This window comes from Batrachochytrium dendrobatidis, assembly GCF_000203795.2.
Source record: "Batrachochytrium dendrobatidis JAM81 unplaced genomic scaffold BATDEscaffold_4, whole genome shotgun sequence".
Classification (NCBI taxonomy): Eukaryota; Fungi; Chytridiomycota; class Chytridiomycetes; order Rhizophydiales; genus Batrachochytrium; species Batrachochytrium dendrobatidis.
The window spans coordinates 852854-880661 of record NW_006281102.1 but is presented as its reverse complement, the minus strand read 5'-3'; the positions used below and the strand labels follow the sequence as shown (position 1 = coordinate 880661).

The 27808-nt window shown below is 38.9% G+C and overlaps 11 protein-coding genes across 11 annotated transcripts; 4 read left to right on the top strand and 7 right to left on the bottom strand.

Annotated features, from left to right (window-relative positions):
* Positions 1 to 407: 407 nt before the first annotated feature.
* Positions 408 to 3378, bottom strand: BATDEDRAFT_87866 (uncharacterized protein; the record flags this gene model as incomplete). Its single annotated transcript, XM_006678073.1, has 9 exons — positions 408 to 499; positions 571 to 760; positions 831 to 1036; positions 1108 to 1313; positions 1706 to 1758; positions 2020 to 2054; positions 2153 to 2331; positions 2425 to 2723; positions 2914 to 3378. The coding sequence occupies 9 exons, from the start codon at positions 3376 to 3378 to the stop codon at positions 408 to 410; spliced, it is 1725 nt and encodes a 574-aa protein (XP_006678136.1).
* Positions 3379 to 3857: 479 nt separating this feature from the next.
* BATDEDRAFT_87697 (uncharacterized protein) lies at positions 3858 to 5054 on the top strand (the record flags this gene model as incomplete). The annotated part of the gene is made up of 7 exons (XM_006678177.1): positions 3858 to 3962; positions 4057 to 4143; positions 4341 to 4359; positions 4431 to 4473; positions 4559 to 4630; positions 4724 to 4847; positions 4986 to 5054. The coding sequence occupies 7 exons, from the start codon at positions 3858 to 3860 to the stop codon at positions 5052 to 5054; spliced, it is 519 nt and encodes a 172-aa protein (XP_006678240.1).
* Positions 5055 to 5079: 25 nt separating this feature from the next.
* Positions 5080 to 5498, bottom strand: BATDEDRAFT_87865 (uncharacterized protein; the record flags this gene model as incomplete). Its single annotated transcript, XM_006678072.1, has 3 exons — positions 5080 to 5120; positions 5207 to 5258; positions 5382 to 5498. 3 exons carry the CDS (start codon positions 5496 to 5498, stop codon positions 5080 to 5082), a joined length of 210 nt encoding a protein of 69 aa, XP_006678135.1.
* A 312-nt stretch (positions 5499 to 5810) lies between these two features.
* BATDEDRAFT_16317 (uncharacterized protein) lies at positions 5811 to 7907 on the bottom strand (the record flags this gene model as incomplete). The annotated part of the gene is made up of 6 exons (XM_006677722.1): positions 5811 to 6037; positions 6113 to 6601; positions 6710 to 7015; positions 7130 to 7209; positions 7385 to 7457; positions 7842 to 7907. 6 exons carry the CDS (start codon positions 7905 to 7907, stop codon positions 5918 to 5920), a joined length of 1134 nt encoding a protein of 377 aa, XP_006677785.1. The 3' UTR covers positions 5811 to 5917.
* A 1486-nt stretch (positions 7908 to 9393) lies between these two features.
* Positions 9394 to 10594, bottom strand: BATDEDRAFT_24057 (uncharacterized protein; the record flags this gene model as incomplete). The annotated part of the gene is made up of 3 exons (XM_006677837.1): positions 9394 to 9564; positions 9710 to 9925; positions 10472 to 10594. The coding sequence occupies 3 exons, from the start codon at positions 10592 to 10594 to the stop codon at positions 9394 to 9396; spliced, it is 510 nt and encodes a 169-aa protein (XP_006677900.1).
* A 2796-nt stretch (positions 10595 to 13390) lies between these two features.
* Positions 13391 to 15140, top strand: BATDEDRAFT_87493 (uncharacterized protein). Its single transcript, XM_006678176.1, has 5 exons — positions 13391 to 13996; positions 14103 to 14266; positions 14369 to 14631; positions 14695 to 14786; positions 14863 to 15140. Exons 2-5 carry the CDS (start codon positions 14114 to 14116, stop codon positions 14973 to 14975), a joined length of 621 nt encoding a protein of 206 aa, XP_006678239.1. The 5' UTR covers positions 13391 to 13996; positions 14103 to 14113; the 3' UTR covers positions 14976 to 15140.
* Positions 15141 to 15850: 710 nt separating this feature from the next.
* On the top strand, positions 15851 to 16180 carry BATDEDRAFT_10667 (uncharacterized protein; the record flags this gene model as incomplete). The annotated part of the gene is made up of 2 exons (XM_006677687.1): positions 15851 to 15983; positions 16065 to 16180. Coding segments are annotated over 2 exons (249 nt in total), but the record flags the coding sequence as incomplete, so codon positions are not given.
* A 1122-nt stretch (positions 16181 to 17302) lies between these two features.
* On the top strand, positions 17303 to 18337 carry BATDEDRAFT_24054 (uncharacterized protein; the record flags this gene model as incomplete). The annotated part of the gene is made up of 2 exons (XM_006677836.1): positions 17303 to 17770; positions 17855 to 18337. The coding sequence occupies 2 exons, from the start codon at positions 17303 to 17305 to the stop codon at positions 18335 to 18337; spliced, it is 951 nt and encodes a 316-aa protein (XP_006677899.1).
* A 20-nt stretch (positions 18338 to 18357) lies between these two features.
* On the bottom strand, positions 18358 to 23078 carry BATDEDRAFT_34827 (ubiquitin-ubiquitin ligase UFD2; the record flags this gene model as incomplete). Its single annotated transcript, XM_006677953.1, has 11 exons — positions 18358 to 18729; positions 18853 to 18958; positions 19047 to 19729; positions 19808 to 19940; positions 20012 to 20129; positions 20225 to 20326; positions 20404 to 20591; positions 20678 to 22120; positions 22234 to 22356; positions 22560 to 22799; positions 23001 to 23078. 11 exons carry the CDS (start codon positions 23076 to 23078, stop codon positions 18485 to 18487), a joined length of 3459 nt encoding a protein of 1152 aa, XP_006678016.1. The 3' UTR covers positions 18358 to 18484.
* A 355-nt stretch (positions 23079 to 23433) lies between these two features.
* On the bottom strand, positions 23434 to 24408 carry BATDEDRAFT_87864 (uncharacterized protein; the record flags this gene model as incomplete). Its single annotated transcript, XM_006678071.1, has 1 exon — positions 23434 to 24408. One exon carries the CDS (start codon positions 24406 to 24408, stop codon positions 23434 to 23436), a length of 975 nt encoding a protein of 324 aa, XP_006678134.1.
* Positions 24409 to 25505: 1097 nt separating this feature from the next.
* Positions 25506 to 26099, bottom strand: BATDEDRAFT_24051 (uncharacterized protein; the record flags this gene model as incomplete). The annotated part of the gene is made up of 1 exon (XM_006677835.1): positions 25506 to 26099. The coding sequence occupies one exon, from the start codon at positions 26097 to 26099 to the stop codon at positions 25506 to 25508; it is 594 nt and encodes a 197-aa protein (XP_006677898.1).
* Positions 26100 to 27808: the final 1709 nt, after the last annotated feature.

The window sequence follows — 27808 nt, the reverse complement described above, 5'->3', positions numbered from 1 at the left end:
CTTGAGCAGCACCAAGTACTTTTGTCCAGTGCTTTCAATCAGTCTGCCATGAAACTATGCTATTGGTGTCTGGGTTGTTACGTCAAAAAGCATGGTGCCATGTAGGCAGATCTATTATCACTGAGCCAATCTACAAACTCAAATATATGCAATGACTATACAGTCTAGTATTTTCCTTATTTTAATAAGCAATAATAGTTTGCAATTCCAGATAGTAAAACTCGTGGTTTGGTGAGCACTCTTGTATTTCATTTTTAACACATCGTTCCCAAATATAACGAAAAAGGCATGCCCAGACACTCAATAAGGTAGCGATTGCTGTGTAGTAATGTCGTTGGATAATGAAAGACATTCAATTTCCTTTGCACTCAGCATCTACAAAGTGTACAGAATCAATGAACTGGTATCTACGCATCTTGTGGAATTTGGGTATAGGTTGCTTGAATTTTCCGTCCACCAAAAAACCGTCCATCCAACGCTAGCCTTGCCTTGATTGCAACTACAGTCCAACAGAAATACACAGTTAGCACACGTACACATCAAGCAGAAAGATTAAAAATAAACACTCACCATCTACGGATCCAAACTCAACATACACCATGACAAGATCGTCAGAAGTATACGTTCTATTCTTATCCTGCCACAGCACAACTCGGTTTACCAATCCATATTTTTCACACTCCTGCTTGATCTCATCTTGCAAAAACTCGTCTATTTCCCCAAATGTAATCATGTTGCAGAGCAAAAGAACCGTTGAAGGCTGCCCACCACAAAATATATCAGCATGACCATTGCTCAACTAAATATCATCAGAAACACGTCCAACTTACTGCTGCCGCTCCATCTTCATCGGGCCGCTGTAACTTTTGCATAATCATGTACCGTTGACTTGCCGTAATGGATTGGGGTTCCTCCAATAATGCAAGATCGTCGCCGTGAAGGCCTCTTATGTTGGTCCCAGCCCCTCCCGAGGTCGACATGGTGTAACGAAGCTGTGCAAGCATTTCCGCACTAATCAATCCAGTCCCATTTGCACCTAGTTAGAAAATAACAGTCCATTAGCCAAGTATACTCAATTTTTAACAAACAGTAGACATCGGTATTTACCTGTAGCAGTATCACTCATCCCAAAAGCATTCGTCGCAGGACTAGCAGCCCCACTGCCACCTAAACCAGGTAAAGACTTCATACCAACAGGCATATCCGTCCCAAATATACCTTTTCCAACAACCAATTGCTTTCCACCCAACTCAAAATTATTCATCGTGGTAATGGCTATAGCTAAACTATCGCTCGATTCATATTGGATATACCTGTATAATGAAATACATTTAAATTAAGTGGATATGCGGTTAATTTAGATACCCGTCGGGCAGCAAAGAGATAATGTCAAATCATTTGTTGAAGTAGCAGTTTTTGGAAGCAATAAACAGAGATGAAGTATTGCCCGTCAATGTTCCAACACAATTGATTCAAAGCTGGCTAAAACTTTATCTGTCCATTTGAATATTTGTAGTTTCAAAAATTCTTGGCCTACTGGACAAGGTCAGATACTTTGTCTAAAATTAAACGCGGAAAAAAGAGATGGGTAACAAGAGATAGTAAAGCTATAAAAGATGTAGCCATCGTCTAGATTACCAGATGCGCTTTTACAAAAAACAAGCAAAACAATTGCCTTGTGTGCATAGAATGAAAAAATGTATACAAATAGAGGAGCAAGTGAAAATGAGACGATATGTCAGTTTTGTGGACCAACATCTGCATTAAAAAGTTGATACAATTAAATCAGCTTCAAATGGTAGAATCTCCGTACATCAGTGTATTGTGATGTCTAGAAATAACCTTATACTTTGCCTCGAGTATTGGGTCTTATCTGAACAGTAGTACTCAAGTGTTGAATACAACCACCAGCATTTTGGAAATCACATTTTTAAATATAGAAAAATAACAAACATCGAGTTGTGGCCACAGTATACGGCTCAAATGATCAAGTAGTAGTATATCAATGCAAAAACATACCCATATGTCTTGTGTCGACGAGTCAAAACATTGGGCTATATGATTTTAAACCAAATATGACAATAGTAACGGGTTTAATTTAGATCGGCTAGACAATTGGATATGAACTTTTAATAACAATGTATACATTTACGTACAATAAGTGAGCAAGATAAAATCTTGCCAAAAGTTTCAAATAATGCAGTAATATCATCCTCGGATACAATCTCGCTAACATTCGAGATGAACAATCGTGTGTTGAGTGGCATGGGCTGTGGAAGGGTTGAAACATCAAAGTTGGAAAAGTTACTAGGTCTACCAACTCGTAGAGCTCTAAAAGGAAAGTATTATTAGTACAATTCAGTATAGATAGAGTAGTCCAAACAGATCCGACCGAGATAAACAACAAAATCAAATGCCAATCACCTTCCACCCATATCAAGTCCGTTCATACGTTCGATCGCATAGTGTGCACTATCAGGTACATCATATTCAAGAAAACAGAATCCTTTATGTCTGTTTGTGGCTGGATCCAAAGTCATACTGATTGACTTGATACATCCAAAAGGCAAAAAAGCAACTCGAACGTTTTCTTCAAGCATATCAAATGGGATAGATCCAATGTAGATCCGACTCACGCCCGACAAAATCTTTGGATCGACTCCAAATGTAGGTATTGAAGTTGGATGAGAAGTTACTGGACGCACAACGCTGATGCCAAAGAGCTACACCAATGCATAGATGGACACAGATTAGTACAAGCACTGAATTAACGAAATCTAGTCGGACCAACGTGAATTGATGGCTATATACTGCCAATCATATCTCGCACACGCAGGAATAGTACCCACGATAAAATCATGAATGTTTTAATGGCCATTAATAGATGTATCCTTTATAAAGCTTGACATTTACCTGAGCTGTATACTGGTCAGCAAATGTTCGAGCATTCACAATCCGATCAATCTGTTCCTGACTAAGCTGTTCCTTTGGGATTAGTTTAAGAGTAGAACACTTGTGCTCTTGCTTGTTAGGACTCATATTTCCAGTTTCAACCACTCCGTTGGGCTCGGGTGATGATCTGCTGCACTCATGTGTCGACTGGTCTTGATGATTTCGCTTGCGTTTTGAAGGTGTAGATGTCTCTTCTCTACCATCCAACCCTTGATCCGAATCATCCAGCTCTCTGTCATGAGAGCCATGACCATTGTGCTTCTTGGTATTCCTATGCGGGGATTCACCCTCTTCAGCAGTGTGTATAGCATGATTAGATTGGTCTTGATCCGGTTCATTAATCAAAGGTGAGAGATGAGTCTTTTTATGGGATCTAGTCTTTGAGTCAGACCGTTCGTCCATATGAGAGATATCCGGTGAATCCATTATCAAACTTTAATAGATGGATATGTTAATCCCGAGTGTTGGTTTATGCGAACGAAAATCAAAGGACAAAAAAACGATTGACAGCTTTCTGGTGAATCTCGGCCAGTATAATGAAGTGTCTTGCAAGCGTAACTACAATCGCTTTATTATATTCATGGTTTTGGTTTGAATTCACATTGCTTACTGAGCCAGTTATTCGCTAATAAACATGACCACAGAATGACATGTTCATTGCTATAAGATTGTCGGGTGTTCAATCGGAATGATCTTGGAATTGCTTGGTGCTAATTCAATTTGACTGAAATCATTCAGTATATACGCATGGTCATTGGCGGTACTTGATCGTATACCTTGAATGGAATGCATCAACTGTATTGAGATTATGGCAACTTGCTGAATCTATAGACACGTGACTGTGTTCAACTCGAGCTATTTTATCCAACTCACTCCATTTGAATTTGAAATTAAAATCCAATCAAATGGATGTCAAGGGATCGGTGATCTTTGAAACTACAGTCGGCACTATTGCCTTTGAGTTGTATAAGGATCATGCTCCTAAATCATGCGAGAATTTCTATCAGCTAGTGAGCCATTTGATTTTTTAAAATACTCTTGCTCGGCTGTTTTGGTTGAAATAAATCTACTTGTTGAATGTTGCTGATAAACTGTATCTGATAGGCCAAGAGAGGATACTATAATGGAACAAAGGCAAGTGATAATCAACTTTATAATGCCACCAGCCAGAAATCCCATTGGTGCTACTTTGTGGGTAATTGAGTTGATTTTGAATTACTGACTCTAGATTCACTGTTGATAACGGATCTGCTTTCAACATCAGTTTCACAGAGTCATTGCAGTAAGTCGTATTCAGTCTGATTAGCATAAGATGCTCATGGTCAGCACTCTGATTTATCAATACTGCATGACTTTGGAATACTGATTATTACTTGTGGTTTATCTAGGACTTTATGATTCAAGGAGGTATAAGATTGGGTTGCTGTTGTCTTGTAATTTGCAATTTATATGGTCAAAATTTAAATCTGTGTTATTAGGCGATCCAACTGCAACCGGCCGTGGTGGTATGAGCATTTATGGGTAAAGAGTTTAACATGTATTGATATATATTTAATCCTGGCATTATACTCACCATTCCAATACGCATTTATTAATCTGAAATTAGTGAAAAATTCGAAGATGAGATTTCACCTGCACTCAAGCATACTGGTGCTGGTATTCTATCCATGGCCAATAGGTATCCAAGTCATCCCTATAGTATATGCAGATCGGATTGAACGTACTGGGAATTTTCATTGGATGAAAACTAATACAATTCTGACCCATATAGTGGCCCAAACACGAATGGAAGTCAGTTCTTTATTACATTAGCTCCAACTCCTTGGCTGGATGGAAAGCATACCATCTTTGGAAGAGTTTCAGCAGGAATGAATGTTGTTAAGCGTACTGGCATGGTAGGCTCACATTTAATCTCAAACACTAAACCAACCAGCTTAATGCTATTTTCATCAAGGTTTAACTCCCTAAATACGCTTAAAACACCATAAACTGACGAATAATGATATATTATGTTTTGATTCAACTTTATATAGGTCCAAACAGATGCCAATGACAAGCCCAAGCAAGATGTTATCATTGTACGTGCACGAGTAGTCGAATAAAGCGCAATTAAACATCCATCCACATTTAGGCAAACTGTCTTGCTACAAATTCGATTGCAAATGGTACTAGTAATGAATCAAATAGTATTAGTGCATGTACTATTTTAAACAATTCAGAGTTATACTATACAAGGTGTTGATAGAGAACATACAGAGTTGAAGAGATGCCATGATTCCTACAAACTGAAATGCAGTTTTACGAACCTACAAATAGATTGAATGCAATACGAATTAGACAATCCCGAGTGATCTGATTTTAGAATAAACAAGGTATTCTTGGTGCTGTTATCTGATAGTACCTCACACTTAAAAATCAAACACACTTACCAATTTTCTGTTGGTTGCCGCTTCTGATGCATTCACCTTGGGTGCTACTCCAAACATGTTGGCGCTGTTTAAGTTGGTAGTAAAATGTCGAGTTTTTTTTAAAAACAACTTGGCCATTATCACGTGATGAATGGACTAACTCATCAGATCCACCAGCCAAATAGATTCTAAATCTGTCGCAACTACATTCCCAACCTCTTTGACTCGATCTAAACGCAATTGATTTATATTATGTTGATGGTTGAAATAGTCTAAATAGCTGTTTGAATGGTTTAAAAATACTTGTCATTTGCAAAATGACAAGAAACGTGGTGCATCTACTAGCTTCAGCACAGGACATGTTGGCTTTATGCTTTTTGGAATTAACCGAATTTATTCTTGTTTATTACACCATCACACCACTAGTAAATTTAAAACAAACCCTGACTTCACAGTTGTTTAACAGCATTGTTGAGTTGAATAGATATTTGAATCGACAAGATAAAAAAGTAAAAGCTAGCCAATCATGTTCAATTCTACTTCTTATTTGCTTGAATCTACTGCCAGTCATCTCCTTGTCCCATATCAAACAAGTAGTTGGCTGCAAGCTCTTCGTTCTTGTCACATGCAAAGTATGCTTCCAATGCCAAGCCACGATCGAATCCAAGTGCAGCCAACTAGAATTAAATAGATTCAATAAAACAGTCCAAGTACAAAACATCAAGCAAGACAAATGAAATAATACTACTCACTCGTAGAATCGCTTCATTTTCTTCGGTCGTGACAGTGATCTGCTGGCCCATTGCAGCAGTGTCGTCAGCACCTTCAGCACTAGCTATATTGCCCCCCTCTTCAGATCCTTCATTTAGCATCTGCAAAAATTGACCCTGATTTTGGCTAATGAGTTGTAGGAGTTCTGGGTTAGTTTGTCCAATTTGCTGCAAAAGAGGCTGAAGAAGCTGTGGCTGTGAATGCACTAGCTGGCGCAACTGCTGAAATTGAGGAGAGTTTCTTAAAAATGACAATGTAGAGGCATCTCCAGCACCAGGAGCGTGTGAGGCTGCAGCACCAGAGCGACTCTGGGCAGCCTGGGCAGCAGCAGCTTCGAATAGATTGATGTGCTGAGTAGCGGCAGGAGCAGCAGGAGTTGCGGGAGCTGCAGTACTAGAAGGAGTGGTGGTAGTATCAGACAGCACAGGAGCAGTAGAAGCAAATTCTCTTGCAACACTATCGGGAATACCCTATCGAGTATAAGGCCAGATTTACACGCTCGAGTTAGTAAATCAATCAGAAATTCAAAACTGATCTCACCAACACGGTATAAAAATCCGTAGTTTTAAAACACTTACCGTCATGAGATATTCAGCAGCACGATCTGGATTGTTGAAAGCAGTGCGCATGGCATGAGTGACTTGATCACGGGGAAATCCCATTTCCATCAGATTGGAAACAGCATTTTCGTATACAGCGCCAGTAGCAAGAGCGGTTGTAGTTGTGAGAGTCTCTGGGTTCACAGGTGTATCTACGGAATCAGCTGGAGGCACAGCAGAAGCAGGGGTAGCAGTAGGAGCAACAGGTACAGTAGGAGTAACAGGTACAGCAGGGGTAACAGGAGCGGGAGCAACAACAGGGGCAGGAGCAGCAACAGGTTTGGGCTACACGGAAAAAGTTGAAGTACCAATCCATTTAATGAATAAAAATCCAAGTTACATGTCAATCTAGTTTTAATCATAAACTCATTCTGGCAGAAAACAAACATTGAACAATACCTTGGATACCATCACAACAATAAAGTCCTTTTCTGAAATTTTAAGTTCCTCGATAGTAGAAGCATCATTGAGAATTTTCCCTGTGCAATTTATATACACGATTCAACAAACAATCTTGTTATTATCATGCAGCTTTCATATATTTTAGAATCGGACATGTTGAATAGTCTGATGTAATAAAAATAATTGAGCATTTGTTGAAAGGTAAAAGCAATGTGGTATAAAACAGAAACAGTATATAGTTGAATATTTTACCAGAATGGATCAGCTTTTGAGAGGCCACTGTGTAACCCTTAGCAGCCAGGATGGCTTCTTTAACTTCAATCACCTACAAAAACCAATATGCGCAAACACAACAGTTGTAAGAATTCTCAAAGTGTACACTCTGTATATATGGTCGGAGATATAGATAGTATGGTCAGATAACGACCATTGGCTGCTTAAGTTTTGCAGCCAAGATTCATGGGACTTGACAAAGTATTGGGTGCATCCAAATGTTCTCTTTTCAACATGGGTCTTTGTACAATTGTTTTGCCCATGACATGACAAGTAATGCATATTATCCCGAACTATTGCGAATAAAAATAAGAAATATATGTTGACTACTGCATCCATCGCTGCCACCAACAGTAGTACTAAATGGAATCATATAGGGAAAAGGCCGCTAGCGGCAGTTTATATAGATGTGCCATGATGATAATAAAACGAGTACCTTTGCAGTCTGCTCAACCTCGACCTGAAAGTTATCTTGCTGTAAAGTCTTGAACGTCAATTTCATACCTGGTAACAACAATGGTGAGTAGAAACAGCAGTCGATATTGATGACAAAAGAAAATCACACGTGCATTTGCATCGACTGTTATTGCCATCCATAGACTGCTTATGGCATAGATCTGTTTTTACTACCGTATCCGTGTAGAGTGTAACACTTGTGTTCATCTTGCATTGATTACCTTTAATTTGGAATGAATAATGGTCAAATATCCGTTATTTGCCACTACACATTGACTGCTTCAACTGGCACTCTCAATAAGCACAATGTCCATTATATGATACAAGCTATATTTTGAGCCTTTCTTTTTTGACATAGCCATAAACTAAAATCACCAGATTCATGTATTACAATCCAGATACTGAGTTGGACTGTTTTGATGTCAACACAATTCATGTGTTGTATCCTAATCTCGCAGATACAGTCGCGTTCAAGAAACCAAGATTACATGCTCAGTAATGCAACTTATTTTCATACCGATCACCAGCAAAAATACCAGCCGGCTTTTTCAAGAAGTTTAAAAAACATGATTTCCAGTAAATCGAAACCGATCATTCCATGAGATTGGCTGTTTATCTACTTTAGTTTGCTCAGTGTTTCATTTTATGCAATATGGCAAAGTTTAGTCGAATCTTATTTCATAAACACGGGATTCTGATCCATATTCAAGATTTAAAAAAATTCGCAAGCAATTTTCTTTCATTAAAACTGAACCCCATCAATTCTGCTGTGGAATCCAAGAATCTTGTATGGTTCTGATGGATATCCACATTCTGTGATTGGGGAATAATAGTAACTGAAATCAGTTAAAGAGCTGGTCAATGACATACTTGCTGGTGTTTCGTTTCGACGATTGCTTTCCTGTGGGTTGTTGGCCTCTCGCACATTTCAATGTTGATATGATCGTGAGATGCATCAATAAAATGTTGGTTTCTAATACACATGTAATAGTTTTTTATTCTCAAATGTACCTTTAACTTTGGTGCAACTCACCAATGTTTGCCAGGGTTTCTAACTGTAAACCACTTGTTTAAAACACAAATGGAATGATATATGTCAATATTCATCTCAATCAAAACCGTACTTTTTACTGTATCGCTCCAATCTCGAGTAATACAATGAATCATTACAATTAAAAAAGTATGAAATCACAAACCATTGGTCTGATCAGGTTATTGAGTTGCCAGAATTTAATGTTTACAGTTACAATAGATCAATAAATTAAAAGTTGGCATGACACCAAAAGCTAGATTGGGTCATTGACAACTGAACTAGACATAGTAACAGCTAACATGCCATAAACAGTAAATGCCCACCAAAAAGGAACAGCACTCATTGCCACATGTTTAATTAGTTTGAATAAAAGGCTCAAACCATCCCAATTGACAGGACCAACCAAAGCACCATTGTATACTTGATACAGATTCACAAGTAATACATGAACAGCGGAGACCCTCTTGGCATGAATATCACTCTAACCGGACCTCCAAATTCAAATAATATCATGATCGGTATTTGAAAGCATGTGGATAATACTGGATATGGGTTCATTGCAATTGAAATTTACACAATGGTTTGATATGCCAGTAAACATAGAGGCAGGGTTTGCCTCATCTGACATTTGAGTGTTGAAGCATACTGCTTCAACATTTACAATAATGGACTAAAAAGTGAAGCAAACATTAGTGTTGAAAGCAAGGTCAGGGCGGGAACGATGCTATATTTTCGCGATGCATATATCGAACATTGAAAAGTATAAGCGAGACAGGAAAAATCATAGACAAGTTGATATTCCCAGTTGTCCCTACATGTCTCTGATGGTCATGCATATACTGTAGCATGAGTACTGCATTCTCCAATCCGCTCCAACAATAGAATACAATCACTATTGACGCCAAAAGTGCAATATTAGGAATAGGGGTATCATCTAAGATCTGCTGTGTAGCAGCATCATAATGTGATGAGTATATCATGACTTGTACATGATGGTTCCAAGCATTATTATTCTTCCACTTTCCATCTGTCTAGTAAACATTCAGGATATCGTCTATTCAATAAGTATCTTGTATTTCTTACAAACCGAGCATTGCAAGTAAACTGAGTGGCGTGAAATAGTTGTATTCCTAAAATGTGCGAATTTGTTCTCGACCAGAGCGCAAACATATCTGAGATTAGGTGTAAGATGGGTTTGTACAGAGTTGTATTGATAGTGTCAAAATAGTCGAATCTAATATTTGGATTGCAATGGATGATCTGGTGATTGTACAATGTATGATTATACCAAAAAAGGAAAAAAAAAGACGAGTCCAGTTCAAAGCAATGCTTCAAGAGTGATTGTGGTCATGACTCTGATAATAGTATGGCTGCTATCGGCAATAAATTTATCTAGTTTGGATGATGCATACGTCACTAAACTGCTTCCAAGTGAGCAATTTTAATTTTCCAGTAAAACTGCAGTCAGTGCAGCCAAGCCATAGTAATACAAAAAATAGTTCGGATCGCTTGGATACAATCACGAATCTGCTGACAAGGAGAATCTACTGACGGAAATTTAGGCACTTTCACCAAACCTTGTTACCCTTATAGCCAATGACAAAGGGAATGATAACGGGGAGAAATGAAAAATCGCCAGCACCATCGCCATTAGCGTGTTTCTTGGTGGTGTACTTTTGCGAATATTGTAGATTGTCCATTGATTTGAATGACAGCATCTATTGTATTTCCTGTACCACAGCAGTAGTCTAGCTTGTTGATACGGCCAGTTTGTTGAACGGCCTGCTGCTTTTTTGATTAAATATAAGACAACGTCCCTTATTTAGTCTGACAGCAGTTACTTGCTAGGCTTGATATTGGTCCTGTTCCGACAGTTTTGAGCGCTTCACCTGTAGTCTACACTAGCCTAAAACAATTGTACAGTTTACAAGCCAAAAGTTCCTGTTTTTAAAGGGCTACAACAACAGTCTGCTGATGTCTGAATGCTTCCAAAATATGGTGGGTTGGAGTTTCTATACAACCAAAAATCCCCCTGTTCTCATCCTCATTGTCGCTACCCTTGAACCATCGGGCATTCTCGGTAGAGTCACGTGTAACAGCATTCTAAGCCTTATTCGTGACAGAACGAATACCCTACTGTCTATTATACCCATATAGCGCAGCACAATCTACCGTCAAAGATTTTAAATACCTACTAGTGCTGTTTAAATGGAAAATGCCTTTTTAAAACAAGGAATCACGGAAAAGTTGAAAAGGTCCCTTGTTAATAAAAGCAAAGCAGATCATAGTATTGGCCATATTCTGCCTAACTTGTAGTTTGAAATCACCAGCTTGATCTTTCGATTCCACATCTTGTTACAGCGGATAGTAGCTTTATTATTTTTAGATAACAGAAGAATTGAGGAACTGAATTGAAGGTACCATTCTTTTGTCCGTTTTAAACACCAGCTTCTTACTCTGACAAACACACTCATTACATTTGTTGTGCCGAATTGAGGTTTGAAATAGGCCGAGATACCAAGACTTATACACTTGCTTTATAGATACTGCCAAGAACTCAAAGCTATTCTCAAGCTAGGGGTACTGATATCACCTCAAAACCTATATATATGTATATATTTGGTTTTGCTAATCCCACCGCCGAGATTTTCAATTGCAACTTTAGGTATTACCTATTCCTTTGCCAAGCGTATAGCACGCTATTGGACAGCTAATCTCCAAAACCTACGCAGTATATTTTCAAGGTGAGTTTTATAATTAATGAAAAGCATTATCAATTCAAATTTCAATAGACTATCCTGTAGCTTGTTTTTGAGTTTGCTACGCCATGAAAGCAATGATCATTCACTCTTCAGTCTATTCATATATGAATCTCGACTGACGTTCCTTGTCTAAAGCAGTTGCTAAGCAGCTGACAAGTGTGGATATGTTTGGGTCTATTGAGTTTCTTAAAGAGAGTATAATGATCAAGTATGCATATAATGAGTAGAAAATGCAGGCCATGTAATTGATTGTTTAAATGATATTTATTCCTTTAAATTTGATAATCGTGTCTCTAGACAGACGAGTCAATAGATAATCAAGGGTAGTGTCAGATCCAACAATTGTAAAGGACAGCAATCGAGCCATAAGCTGCTTTTTCACCTGATAAATACCGAATTCAAAGTCTGTGTCATGTAGGTTTTTGACACTCCAAGCTTGCAACTATTTTCAATGTTTCGGCAGTATTCGAAGACCAGCCCTGATACTAGCTTTTTTAAATAGAAAAAGTTCAAAGCCAAGCAATATATAAGCAGTCCGAAGCTCCTGTGCTTTTTACCAAGGCCTAGCTGTAGTATAGGTATTGAGGCGCACATTTCTTGTTGCAGTACAAAGGAATTTTTTTACCATACTGGTGGTATTTGCTACTGCTGATATTCTGACAGTAAGTGTATTACAGACTCGTCATTTTTACAAGTGATCCCATGCACATGGAAGGGGGAAAGTACGAGCTAGTCATAGTTCTCCAACCAGAACGTACAAGAAGTTGTGGATTTGGAGATATTTTGAATCGTCGAACAATTGATCCATGTGTTGTTTTGCAATTGGGTTTGCGGTATCCAGGACAAGATAAACTAGTCTTTGAGTAAGTTTTGAATTTATTGGTGTTGTGTTTGTACTATTTAGACCTTTATTTGATTATATAATTGTACGGTTTTAGAAATTCGTACCCACCTTGATACTATCTGAATGTCACTAAAGATTGACAAATTCACATTCTATGATTGATTGCAAGCTACCTTACCTCATCCCTGATTTTATCTGAAATGCTTGGGCATTTTATTTGTAGCAAGTTGACTCGAGTATTTATAGCAACCATCAACTATTTTTAGAAAGTAAGCTGGTGATGGAAAACAAAATTACCAACTCTGCTAATTACCCATGCTAAAGTGATACCATGGCAAGATTGTGGGTGGCTTGGCTTTGGCAACAGTGTCTGATCTGAATCCTACGTAGTGCAGGTTTTTAATGTGTCACGTGTATTCTACACATTGATCTTTGCTGGTGTTTAAGGCATTAATTTCATGGGAACTTGGTATCAATGAATTGCATGTCAAGTTGATTATCGCGTCTTATTCGAGTTGCATTCGTGTGAAATGGAATACTTGTATTTATCCTGCAGTATATTTTGCTTTGGAATAGACGATGCTTAAATATTTATTGCGCTCCTACTACACATCGCTGTTTCTTCAATTGACATTCTCAATTCTTTCAAACAGCGTTTACTATATGATGCATACACACATTATAGTTTTGAACCAAAATTATCCCTTTCTCTTTTTGTAGTCGTGCATTGCACGATCACCAAATTTAAACCCAGACTCATCCATTTCGATCCATATATTGGGTTCGACTGTTTTGATGATGTCGATACAACACTACTTTGTTGTATCGATATCATAGATATGTTTGCGTTCTGGTTCAAGAGAACAAAGATTGCACGTTTTAGGAGTACATGTTTTCATGCAATCACCCAGTTTACTTGCAATGCTCGTCGTTTTGTAAGAAATAAGAGTTGGATATTAACAAGTGGTGGATGTACTGGGCCTGCGATATGAATGCTACCTTGAACGTTCGTTCAGTTGCTTTATACAAATGAGCATGAAAGAAAAATACCAGTAAACCTTGTCAAAGGGTTCAAATGGCATAATGCTGTCCAGCAATTTGGTACCCATCATTTCATGAGACTGGCAGTTTATTATGCAGACGCTCCTATTTAGTGTTTCACTTTATATGAATGCGGCTACAAGTCGTCTAGTTTAAACCTATTGTGGCTTCATGATTTCATTGGTTTGGATCAAGTACTTGCAACTTCTTTTTAAATAACATTCGTCTTTTATCCAGCTACTCAAGACTTGGACCCATTACACATTTTGTTTCTACCTGCACTCTCATATCCCCTGATGGCCAGCACGATCTTAGCCTCATTCTTAGTCCACATCAAGTCAAGAAAGTGTATGATTACCAAAAAAGCCAGCCTTTTTCCTGGGATCAAAAAGGTAATATAGAGTCTGCATCCTCTTTCAATTTGATTGGCAAAGATATAGCAGACCTGGATCATGGTAAGCTTTTGCCTGGTGCCAAATTGCAGCTTCAAGAAGCAAAGACTGTTTATATACTATTTCCAAGTCTTGACATAATTGCACTATATGATTCTATTCTAAACAGAATCAACCACCATGCGCGAATATGCAGATATTGAAAAGAGCAGTCATTCGTCCTTGTCACAAACAATCCACCATAATCCGTCGAGTATGCCGACTTCTTTTAATGCCAACCCAGAAATGCTACATTTAAATACTTCAACTCAAGCCACCACTGGCACTTCAATGGTAAGAATAGCTGACCATACAAAGTTGATCATTAAACACGCTAATCAAATATAACTCTTGGTCAAATTCCTACATCCGCTGTTCAATCTAAATTCTGCATAGACTATGCTACCAATCTCTGTACCCATGCCGCATGAATCCAATATAACCACAACCGACACATTACCATATTTGTCGAAACCACATATTTCACAACCTTATCCAGGAAACAATGTGATTCAAACTTTATTTGGGTCAACTCTCTCTGCATGTTTCCGTCTTTTAGATCTAAATGGACAATGGGGTGCCTATTTTTTATTTCCAGAAATATGTCTTCGCTTAGAAGGCCTGTTTGCGTTAAAGTTTACCATTCACGATGTTATGGGGTAAAGGTTTGCTTGAATGATTTGCTAAACTTGTGTCGGCCTGACTAATGCCTTGATTCTTAGATGCACACCAGATTCTCCCAAACCTGCAGTAATTTCTGTAATCACACAGCCGTTTCGATCTTATAATCCACGAACATATCCGGGGATGCAAGGTATGATTTTTATCACGACACGGATCTAGAAAAATTGGAATTCTAATATTTTTTATTTTGAAAATGATTGAAACAGTTTCACCACCACTTGTTCATCATTTTTTTATGCAAGGCGCACCACTTCTGGTTAGAAGTAAAGTACCTACCAAGAAGAAAACGTTCGGTTCACCCACAAAAGAAGAGAATTAGCATAGATCGACTCGAGCTAGATTTGACATTTGACTAATCTATATAACACTTTTTAATTTTTGATGACAGAACAACACATGATTCAATAATTTTACTCAATCGTAGCTTTTAAAGCAGTGATTGGGTCTAGGGTTTCGATAAATAAAGATGGTTTTATTCGAATGCAAAGTTTAAAATTTGGTGGGTGGATTTGGCGCTGCTAAATTGCACCAAAATATACGGTGTGTGTGGTAAAATTTGAGGACTAAAGTTGGCACGACTTGATGGATGAAGCTGGCAGTATTTTCGGTTCTCCTCCACACAGTTTTTCGAAATGGTAATTGATTATAATGGTCTGCAGCAACATGCATCGAAACAATTAAGACTATTTATGCATTGAAGCATGCATGCATTGTGCCTATCCATCCATTGGCATGCTGGTGCATGCATCGATGCTCTGGGTTGGATGGATGGATGCATAGGTCTGAATGGAACTTGGAGTACTGGACTTGGACAGGAGATCATGCAGCTAGAACGATCTACTTTGGCTATGCATGTATACCTTTATGGCTACTTGCTAAAGTGCCGATATTAGATCACTTTGTTCAAGTCTCACTCAAATCTTGTTTAATTCAGCCTCACTGCAGAATGACCACTCAACTGCCTGCTTATTCTGTATCATTACAAAGTGATGGTTGAGATTTTTCAAGTCTTGCTGAATCTGAGCAATCTTGGAGATTACTTTCAACAAGCGAATTGGATATTGCTCTCCAAGACTTGAAATATCCGTTGCCTATCCTTGTTTGTCGAGTGATTGAAGTCTTCATTGTATTTACACTTATTGACTGCACTTTCAGTATCAAGTCTCACTTTTGAATTATGGATATATCTAGACCAAGGGAACAACCTCTTTCGGTAAACGTCATAACAAGTCGCACACTCTTTGCCGTCGTTGTGGACGTCGTTCATTCCACATCCAAAAGAAGACTTGCGCACAGTGTGCCTACCCTGCCGCAAAGACCCGAAGCTGTATGTTTATATTCTATAGATGATCTTTGTAGATGTGTGTGCTGTATGTTAAAAGTTGCTGACTGATCCATTTGCTTTTAGACGAATGGTCCGAAAAGAGCAAGCGCAGGAAGACTACTGGTACTGGTCGCATGGCCCATCTTAAACACCTTCCCCGTCTTTTCAAGAACGGCTTCCGTCAAGGTATCTATTTTTAATGATTGGTTAGAAACTAGTCGAAACAATTCTTTCGGGTTATATTAACCCATTTTTAAACGCGCTCAATAGGTGTTGCCAAGAAATCCACCAAGTAAAGCCTGCCTTTCATAATGTCTGGTTGAGCAACTATACATCCAATTATTTTTTACTGGATAAGAAAATGTATTTTTGCTTGGTTCAAGCGTCTACTATTTTAATTAGTTTATTATTTCTGTTTGTGGCGTGTGGTAATTTATTTGGAAATGATCTACTTGGGTTGCACAATATTGAGACTGTTAGAGCTAGCAGTATGTGAATTTGTATTTTACATCTACCTTGATACTTGCCACTATCAGATGATTTTGTGCAGTCATGAAAGCTTGTGAACTTGGTTTCATTCTGCTAAATTGATAGCCAGCAGCTGCCTGTGAGGTAGATTTGAGCGTCCAACTTTGAATAGTCATATAGTATATTGAGAAAATGAGCCGAGTTTTGATCATTGATGATTTGATTTAAACTTGGTATGCCAATAGCATCAGTTTTGATGGACGTTTACACTATAAGTTCTAGGGCTAACTTGGCACTGATTTACAGCCGTATCCAATAAACACTGGCAATGATATGATACACACGACCAAACTATAGTTTTGAATAAAAACTATCTTCATTTTGGCATAATCATACATTGTATGATTTCTAGATATTGAGTGACTATTTCGCTGTCAATCAAACTCTGTACAAACCCATCTACATCCTAAAATCTCATACGCTTGCGTTCTAATCCAAAAATGCAACTGTTGTTTACATGCTGGCCACCAGGGAAAAGATCAGAAGGCACAATATTATCTAATAAATCTGGTAGAAATGATCATTTCATGGGACTGGCCGTTTATTATAGACACTCCTATTTAGTATTTCATTTTACGTAATGTGGCTGTATTCAATCGACAAATTACGCGTGTATGCCATTTAGACTACAAAACACATTAAAAACCTCGTCAATTGTGTAACAGGATGGCCGTTTTGTAAATTCGCCATTAAATTAAACTTTTTAGTTTCTTTTGTTATCATCTGTTTGGCAAGAAAACACTAATCTATTTTCTCAATCAATTCGAAAGCCTCGATATTCATTCACTATCCAAATGCCACTGATTAATCCAAGTTCATTGTCAAGTAATCGTCTCAATATTGCAGGACTTATCATCAATATTATCGGGATTATATTCTGTGGAGTAGGAGTTTATAGTTTTGCATATTGGGTCATCTACAAAAAAAAGGCAGGAAAAGTCACGCTATACCTTCTTGGAATCAACTGCGTAACTATACTTTTTCTGATCTCCCAGCTTGGCTATCTGTATATAGAAAGCATACCCATTCGCATCATTCGAAATTGGCTATCCATATCAGCATCGCTGGTTATGGGGTTGATGGAACTTGAAATCATGTGTGTATTTATTATTTTGACCAATGCCAATTTCACCATGTCTTCGAATTTCACAACTTATGTGCGAGTGGGCATCATTGTTGCACATCTGGTGGCAGATTTCACCTTTTTGACCGACCAAATTTGGTTCAATAGTGACATTTTGCCCAACGATTATCGAACAAAAGTAAGTCATGAATCATTTCTGGAAATTGAACCATCCAGTCAATTAGACTAAAGTGTTGCCGTCTTTGAATTAACTATTACATAGTGGGAGCAAATAGGGCCAGGAATGATACTATCCATCACAGGAATATCTGCCGGTATTCAATCCAGTTTTATCATCTACAAGGTTCGAAAATTTTTTATAACAAGAGAAACCATTGCAAAGAGTCAGCAACAATCTAAAGACGCTACTGCACAAGTTCAAGAAATGAAGAGTCTGTATTTGCGTGCCATTATGCTTCTTGTTCTGGAAATAGCTGCTTGCTCCACATACATCATATCCCTAATTACTACTGCGCCAACACGAGAGATGCTTTTATCCAATCAAGCAGCGCTACGACAGATATCGTATGGATTTACTGGGGTTCACGTGTATCTGGAAACACTGCTGTTGTATGCTGTGGCAAATCAGGTCAAAAACTCTGCAAAAGCAAACAGGGTTCAAAGCAGCATGGATAGCAGAACGCAAAACCCACCAAGTGATAAAGGCTTGGTAGATAAAAGTACCATCGTGTCGACAGATTTATAAAATAATGTATTTGCTCATTTCAAAGTCATTTTAGTTTATTTGTGCAATAAATGGCTTTTGATAACCTTGGATCAAATTTGCTTGATACATTTTGCACTGTTCAGAAAAAGATGGATTCATTGTTACAACAAAATAACAACTGCTCTATCATAGGGATGTGTCCATTGAAGGACTATTTCCAGTTTTCCTATAAGTTTGCTTTTCTTGCTTCCATTTTTGAATCTGTTCCTTTAGCTCTACATCTGGCTTAACTTGATCGATTGAAAGTGGTTGTCGATTAAATGGATCGTGTGCATCCGACAGTAAGTGTGATTTGATGGTCGACAAGTCAATCGTGACTCCGCTTGATGGCAGAATCACTGGATCCTCCATCAGTGTGTAAAGTAGTGGATCTATACATGTATCAAATCATGATATTTCAATCAAACAATAGGTGTGTGAAAAAAATAAGTATAAAGATCATGCAGTTCTTATCGATATCAAAAAGCGAATAAAGATAATGCAAGCTATCGTACCAAGGAAATGATCGGGAACATCACCCATCTCCTCCTCCTCAATTTTATCCGCTAAAAGTGTCTGCTCAACTTTGCCAACAAACTCGTTCAGTTTAGCAATATCCATCTACATCCGGTCAAAATAGGAATTGCTGTTAGCATCTAGTCATAAAACGCTCAGATTTCTTCATCAAACCAAGCAACTTGATGCAAACCTCATTCAGTAGCCGATGACGAGAAAGAATCGATGAGGCGCGATCAAACACTTCCTTTGAGTAGGATCGACCATCTTTTGCAACAGCAGCCACAAATTCTGTTCGATGCGCCAAATGAACAAAAATACCAACCAAGTCACTCAAAAGTCGCTTTGGATCAAACCGATACTTTTCTGGATTAGTGACCTTCAACTCTGTACATCGAGGTCCAGCCAATGCTACAAGATTGAAATCAAGCATAGCTGCAAGTCGCTCAACAATCTCGGTAGCCATAAAGGGCTCAATGATGTCAGAATGACTGGTCATATACTGCAGCATATGAACAGTTTCGTTGGAAAGAGATACATAAGACAGTGCCTGACGCTCATGTTGAGCTAATAAACCTTCACGCTCTTTTCGTCTTTGCTTGTCTTCATCGCTGGAATTCTCAGGCAACGGGACAGCTAGCTCGGTCTGTAATCCGCCTATTTCTTTAAGCTTTGACAGACCTTCATCTAGTAAATAGGTTGTGTCGTTCATGAGAAGTGCTACAAATTTAACAAAGAAATCCTTGTCTCTGCTAGCTTGAACAAGTGCGGTTCGATGAACAGGATCGGTCCATACACTTTTGATAATCTGCGAAATATTATATCTAATATTGAACTTGTCATAAAACTGAGAATGCATTCCAGTTTGTTCAACATCTGTTTTCAAACCCATTTTACAGTTAATTTAAAAGTATAAATAGGAAAATGATATAGCGGTTGAGAATAAAAACGTACCAACATAGAATCCAAGTGTCGATCGCACTAGATGCGCACGAGCTAATGTATGCGTTGAAAATACGCCATCCATGCGACCGCGAGTTTCGCCATTCGAAGTACGATACAACGGAATAGTGAAATAGAATAGAATCTAAACAAGTCTAAATTTAGTATTCACATAGTATTTGAGCAATATCAAAGTAGCTAATTAAAACTGCTCACCTCGACAAGTTTGCTTTTGAGATATGGATTCCTGATGTAATTTGGATTGGACAAAAATACCATGCTAAATGTTATGATTTCATCGCATATACGGTTTTCAAGAATAACTGGATTGTTGCTAAAATAGATAAACACAGTGTTTTCACCATTTTCATGTGTTGGTCAATAGAGTATAATATTCAATAATAGGTAAATACTAAAACGCAAGCATACTTCATGATGAATAAATAAAATTCACAAATATCTTCAATGATCCATTCAGGCAACACTGCAAACTCAATGGGTGGAGTAGCCGGCAGAGGAAAAAGTTGCACTCTATTGGACATCACATATCAAAGTTAGATTAAAACTACTCAATTTGTGTCAAACTAAAACTGCCATTGAAAATATACCCATCAATATTGCCACACGCGACTTGATCCCACGCAACACTACATGTTGTTTCAGTCATGCCACTTGCAGCACGAATTAAAACCATCATGGTAAGATTATATAATCTCAGAGTGTAGTCCAAAGCCGATGGACTCATAAGTCCTGCATCCATAGTCAGTTTGACTCCAACAAGCTTATCTACTTCGTTCTGTCATTCATAATATACCAGTTAGAAAGCCTGCTCAAGTCCATTACAAAAATGACACTACGCTTTATAGCAATCATCATGCCTACCTGGAGACGTCGAAGTCCTTCTTCGTTTGCATTGCGTACAAATGGTTGTAAAAGATTCCACGCACCTGAATCTCTAACTGCTTTGTATTTGTTGGCTTGCTTGCGCATCTCATTCAGTTCCTTGATAAACCCAGAATAATAGCGAATTGTGCTCAATACTCCATAATGATGCATAGCAAGTGTGAGGTAAAAGATATCAGTAACAAAATTTACTGGAGGCTGGGGGTTAGTTTCTGAGTTGTGTGTAGCTTTCCATTGATCAACGTGCACATCCACTGCATCCTTGTCGACAAGAATACGAGTAACGTCATTAAAATCTAGTCTGGTAGTATATGTTGGATAGTTTAAATCAATTAAAGCAATCTTGCTGAACCTTGCATCCATGATAGGGTCACACAGTCTTAGACAAACATGAAGAAGATTGTGCATAAACCCATCAGTTGACACTTGACGCCTATCTACTTGTAGTTTACCACGACTGATATTAAGTTTAACTACATGGGAGATAAACGCTAGTACGCATTCTCTAGAAGTGGGCCCAGCCTTGATAATTGCAATAACAATATTGAATAAATCGGTATGAACTAGCTGGGAAGCATCACGTAATCCATTCATGGCAGTCTTTACATCTGCGTTGTTTCTTGCACCAATGGAGTTTCCACGCTGGTCTGTCATATCCTCTCCAAATGGATTTGAACTTGAAAAATACTTTGCAGCAATTTCGGGATCTGAGTCGGGAAAAATACCTGTTCTGCTTAAAAAAGGGCCCAATATTGACATGACTTCTACTGTGCGTGCATTGACAAAGTCTGGGTTCCAATCGGACAGCTGTGTCACCAGATTTGCAATAGGTTTAAATGACACCAAGTACTGAAATACACGAATGGGTTGAATGTATTGCTTTATGATTGATTTTGTTCGCATGCTGGTAACGACACTCTTGATGGTATATCCTAATATATCCTCCAGTCCGTCATCCTCAAAGCGAGTAATAAATTCTGTAATAAACTCGCGTGGATAAACACTTGTTGGATCGTGTGATTCAAGCAACTTGTAACCAAGAAATCCAGAACCCCAGTCATGGTTTAAGGGGAAATTGTCAAGCATATCGGGGTTAAGAACAAGGCCAGCATAATTGACAGCAAGAGATTGTAGTAAAGCAATAGCAGTGTCACACACACAAGCCTTGGATGCAGCCGTTGGATTTTCTGTAGCCAAAGCCAAAAACTGTTTTAATGTCTGACGTGTGGAGTTGGCACGAGTCCAAACACCGCAGAGATAATCGAATAAAGCAGGCATCGTGGGATCAGAATTTGCTGGAATTTGAAGGCGAACATAAATGACTCTTTCAATCATATCTGTCGTAAACACCAGTGGTATAGATTCGCCTTTTAATTCATCAACAACTTCCTGGAGATACATGAGACCATTTGGAGCAGGAGTCTGGTCAAATTGGAAAGGAAATCAAGTCAGTATGGCTGTCAAACAATGCATATGATCAATGAAATTGCCATTAAATCTAAAAGACTTGAAGATCGAGTGAAATCTAAACGTACTTTGAGAGAAATCTGCAAGATGGAGCCAAGCGATCTATCTAGCCAATCTTCATTGGTAAGATTAAGAAAGTTATCCAAGGCCGTGCTTTGGGTATTTACAGCAATTTCTGCAAGAGTTGATGACTAAAAACATAGAAAATGCAACATGTCCAGAGTTAATTACCAATGACAGAATAGTCTAACAAAGCAACACCAGAACGAGCAAATGAATTTCATGTATGAATAAGCTGAACGAATTGATAGTCAGCAATTCAAAATAAAGAAACCATTGATTTGATGCCCGTCTAGTTCTATACGAGATATCAAGCATAGTAGATGAACAGCACCTTGGTAGCAACTGGAGTCGTGGTAACAGCTGGAGTTGTGGGAGCAGATGCGAAGCGAGACCTTGCATCAGATAAACCACCAACAGCATCAACAGATGCGGACATGGACACAGAAGTAGATTTTCCAGTAGGTTGAATGTTGGTGTTGATGGGACTGCTGTTGGCACTAGCAGGTTTGCTTCCAGCACCAGTAGGTTTGTTTCCAGCACCACCCAGTTTTGCAAGTCGTTTCTGTCGGATCTACAAAGCATAATAATGCCATTCATTGTTGTCAGTATGTTCCATATATGAATTGCAGTGATAAGACCGTATCATCAACTCTTGGTCCTGAAATGATCACCAACCCACCAAGTCGTTGTCCATTCTGTTGCTGTTGGTTTCATGATGCCAAAATCGAATATAAAGTGTTTTACACGTGATCATTGGGCTCATTCTGCTCACTTGAATCTCGACTGTTCCGTACTGCTTCCACTGATCTGCTACAAGGTTTGACCATCCAATCAACTTGTACCAAGACATTATCTACTTGGTATTTGATGTTTTCATCACACCAACTCAAGTGTTGTAGATTTGTAAATGGATTGAGGGTTATACGTCAAATAAATGCCTGACTTGTTTATTTTAGCCAGGCTTAAAGCCCTGTTTTTAACTAGACATGATTGCATAGTGTGCAGTTGAAGTATTCTCACACAAAGTTTTGTCATTGAGCTGCGGGTATCTAGAGATGTTCAAGAAATCTCATGTTGCGTCAAGTACGCGGAAATGCTGACTGTCTGGCAAGACTGCTGCTCGAGTCACTATGCAGCTGAATATCCAAACAATAAAGCCAGTAGTATATTAAACAATATTCTTCTAGTGTTGGTTTCGGTCAATTTTATCTTGAAAAGTCTGTTTCATACACGTAACCAAACTTCTTGGCAAGTACTTCCAACGTATGATCGTCCTTTTTCGAGCCACTTTGATGGAGTATCAGTGGGCGACTGTTTGTTTCTAAAAAATTAAGATATGGGGCAGTCTCAAGAATTTGATACTGATTAGCAGAGATGCCATACATGGCCACACTGAGGAGATTCCAGTGGTCAATTTGAATAAGCTGTTGAGCTGTGTCGATCTTCAAGAGTGAGTTTTGATCCCCGTTGCGTGGAGGTTGATTTTTACTGAACAATAAAGTAGATGATCCCACCTCATAGGTGTTTGTAGATGGGTCTCGCCACCACTGTATTGGATCCAGCAGAGCCAAAGTGAATAGTAGCTGATCATCATAACAATCATGCTGATACACTACCTGAATCAGTCGACGAATCAATCCAGCTGGGCCAATCATGATTCCCGCATTCAAATATCTGAACGGCGTATATGTTTTTTTACCTTGGATATGTTCAGGATCAGTATAGTTTGACCATAGATCCCCACGAGGATAGCAAGCAATTTCTGCAGCAAAAAACACCCTCGGCCCATTGTATAGATCCACAAGAGAATTGTACCTCGAAATGAGTTCTGAAACTGTAGTGCCTGGAGTAATGATAACATCATCCGAGTCCGACCATACGATTAAACGATCTTCGGGTTGAGTCAAAAGGTAGTCGTGAAGAATACGGATGCGTAGTCCCCATCTTGCTTTCCATTTACTGCCATATCCAAGTACTGCAAGTGGAATCCCTGCTGCACCAAGTAAATCTGCTAGCCGATTCGATCCTAAACTACAATACGTGGAGTACGTTACCCACAGCATAGGACAGCGAGATGAATCTTGGCGGCATTCATCATTGATGGTTTCAGATAAATTTGATCCATTCTTTATAGCACGCATATTCTGTTCTACAAGTTTTTGACTCATACCCTGGATCATTATACTATTTGAAGAGCTATATTTTGAGCTATACTGCGAGTTTAGACTAGACTTGACAATGGAGTTTTTGAATGTGCTTCCACATGAATGGATTTTAAGAGTATAGGACCACATAATATGACAATGAGTGTATGATGGTGTGATCCTGCCAGTATATGCATGCACATTTGCTTGATCCAATCTTGTGCTTGTTTTGAATGTCCTTAGTAAATCTCCAGTAGTTGGCGGTCCCTCGTTTGTTGTCAGAAGCCAGTATGTCGCAATGCATCCGATTCCTATCAGTACGAGTATCAACAACCGTCGAAACTTGCGTTGGTGCAACATATCAGCTGTATTGGCGTAAAATAGAACACTAAGCAAGGGTGACTAAGCACATAATAAACGGCCAGTTTCATGAAATGATTGGTGTTGGCTTCCATCAAATTTATTAGATAATATTGTGTTCTCTGAATTCGTTCAACTGATCTTTGCTCACTGTTTAAGCTGAATGAATGTTTATATCTGCTTCAATAGATTCCACACTTGCTCACTCTCCAACTCTTGTACACACTGAACATTATGGAATTGGGTGACTGGTATGGAAACAGTCGCATTCTTGAGACTGCGATCGTTGTTCTCTTGAGCTAGATTGCAAGCGTATCTGTGAGATTAGGATATAGGAGTTTGATAGCATCGGAATAGTAAAAACTAATACCTGGATTGCAATGCATGAATCTGCGGATCATACAATATATGGTCATGTCAAGTGGAAACTCAAACTATAGTTTGATCGTGTGCATTATATCATTGCTAGTGTTTATTGGATTGAGATCAATCTCTAATAGGAAAGCACGTTGAATATCTAACCACTGTTTATTTCAAAGCAAACGAGGCTTTGAATGCAAGATAAGCACAACGGAGCATTTTGTTGAGTGTAATTACAAAGATGGGCTTGTCGTTTCTACAATATTTACACATGGCAAGATCTCAAGTGTGATTTTAGATGAATACTGTTTGGATGCTCACCACTTCATGTTGTTGTCAGATTGAAATCCAAGCCAGATCCATGGAAATAAAAAACTGTATCAAATATGCGTTTGCTACAACCACTCGAATATTTATTGCGACTTTTTAGTATGCAAATTGGCTTTGACCATAGAGCCAGGGGCAAGAGCAAATAATCGCTGACCAGCACCTCCAGTGGGATCGTAAAAAAAAAGCCATTTGATCAGCAAGATAGTGGGCATAATGATAAATGGAGAATATATGCCAGCCCACTGTAATCGGAGTCCATAGACTTCAGCCTCGCTCATTTCAAGTGCTTGAATAAATTCCTGTCGTCCCCAAAGCAGCTCAGCATAAATTGGAATCATGGTTGTGAGAACATGGACCGAGTAGATGATAGCGGGAAAACGAAACCAAGAGTGCCAGTTCATGGAGAGAGCAACAATGGCAAAGAGAAAGAAAGGAGCCTGAAGAACAAGTTCGGCAGTGAATATAGAAGCTACCCACATTTCCCTGTTTCCCAGAGCCATAGAGATGAGAGGATCGTGAGTAGATGCGACAGCACTCACTAGTAATGTCTGGAGGGATTGTGGGATGTAGAGTGAACGTAGATCAGGAGAGAGCGCAACCTGCGAAGCAAAGATAATAGCGGGAAACAGACCCAATGAGAAAAAGATGGCAAACAGCATGTCAAGCGGACGATGCATGAATGAAGTGTTGTGAGAAGACATTGTAGATTGGTGGGAATAGTTTTCAACTAGAATTGCCTTTTTGTCAAGATCTGAGTCTGACAACCCGTCCAATCAAATTCGAATTTCCTTCACTTTCCAACTCTTGATCATTGGTTTCTGGTGTTGCTGATCTGATTGTTACTGTCACCACATTGGCCAACCTACGTACTCTTACTCAAACAACCGATGGCTGCTCCCAAAGTTACTCCTCGTACTAACATTGTGGGTGCTCATCAACAAAACCTTCATGTTAAGGCTGGCTCTCGTCTTTCTGGCAAATCCAAGCCATTGCTTGCCTATAAACGACTCTATGTGGGTCTGGCTGTTGCGCTTCCTCTAATCATGCTGGCTTCTGACTGGATTCCTGCTCAATCTACTTTGGGTGCTGCAAAACAGAGACTGATACAATCCTACACTGCACTTGCTTACATGCCCACTGGTTTTCAAGCGGCCTTGCTGATTGCTCTCTTGTCGATCGTCTACGTCTCTACTACTATGGGTAAGCCCTATATGGTATTTGCATACAGCTGCTTCATCAAGCCTTATCTGATGTCCAAGCCCAACGGTATTGACTCTGATCAGCACCAGCAGCGTTTAGAACAGTTTTATGAAGGTCAAGCCGAAATTTATGATGTGACTCGTCGCAGGTAATTCCTTACTGCTGTTGAATGGTTTGATGCGAATATTATTGCATGCTTCACTTGTCATCTCTTTTTCAATAGAATAGCTGTTTGTTTGATGTGTGCATCGTTATCCAATTACATCTATATGGATTTCCCTTGATTTATTGTGAATGGCATGATCATGACATGATCATGACAGTTGAATCCATATTCTTTATCATTGACTATTGATTTACAGTCTGCTGGAGTCATGAGTGATTTATACCTTTTGGTTACTGTCTTCTATCCAGCCATATTCTACCATTCATTAATTTTCATCCCGACTGCTCTCATTGAGCTTTGATATCTTTTACCCACGTGCCCTCATACTCTGTTTATAAAAGGGGTATACGCCCTACATTTGGGGTGTTTGGCTGCAAAAATTAAATTTGGCATTTGTTGTTCAGCCATGCAATCTGACCGCTAATTACTTATGCTTATTGCTTTATAACATTAGACTCTTGCGTGGTCGCTCAACCATGCTTAAACTCTGTGCTGCTCAGCTTCGTCAAGTTTATCCCTGTCTTTATGTCAATGATTTTCAGGTTGGCCGATCTGGCGAAACTGTCACTGATCCTGCCAGTTTGCCCTCTCCACCACTTTCTCCTTCGTATTTAGCCGGTCTTGACCGTAGATTTGCTTGGGTAGATATTGGTGGCGGTACCGGTGAAAACATTGAGCGCATGAATCAATTTTTTCCTATCCGCAATTTTGACAAAGTTTATCTTGTTGACATCACTCCTTCACTCTGTGAAGTTGCTCGCAAGCGATTTGCTCGTCTCGGATGGACTAATGTTACTGTTTTGTGCATGGATGCCGCCAAATTTGCTATTCCAAAAGAAGATGGAGTTGACATGGACATTGCCTTGATTACAATGTCTTATTCACTCTCTATGATTGAGATCTACTACCCTATCATTGACCGTATCTCTGAAATTCTTGCTCCCACTGGTATTTTTGGTATATCTGACTTTTACGTCTCTGCAAAGCGATCTGCTGACCCTACTCGTCAGCTGGGTTGGT

Coding starts and splice junctions, on each gene's coding strand:
- BATDEDRAFT_87493 (XM_006678176.1), top strand. CDS start 14,114: ATGCGCGAATATGCAGATATTGAAAAGAGCAGTCATTCGTCCTTGTCA. Junction 14,632..14,694: donor ACCATTCACGATGTTATGGG/GTAAAGGTTTGC, acceptor CTTGATTCTTAG/ATGCACACCAGATTCTCCCA. Junction 14,787..14,862: donor AACATATCCGGGGATGCAAG/GTATGATTTTTA, acceptor TGATTGAAACAG/TTTCACCACCACTTGTTCAT.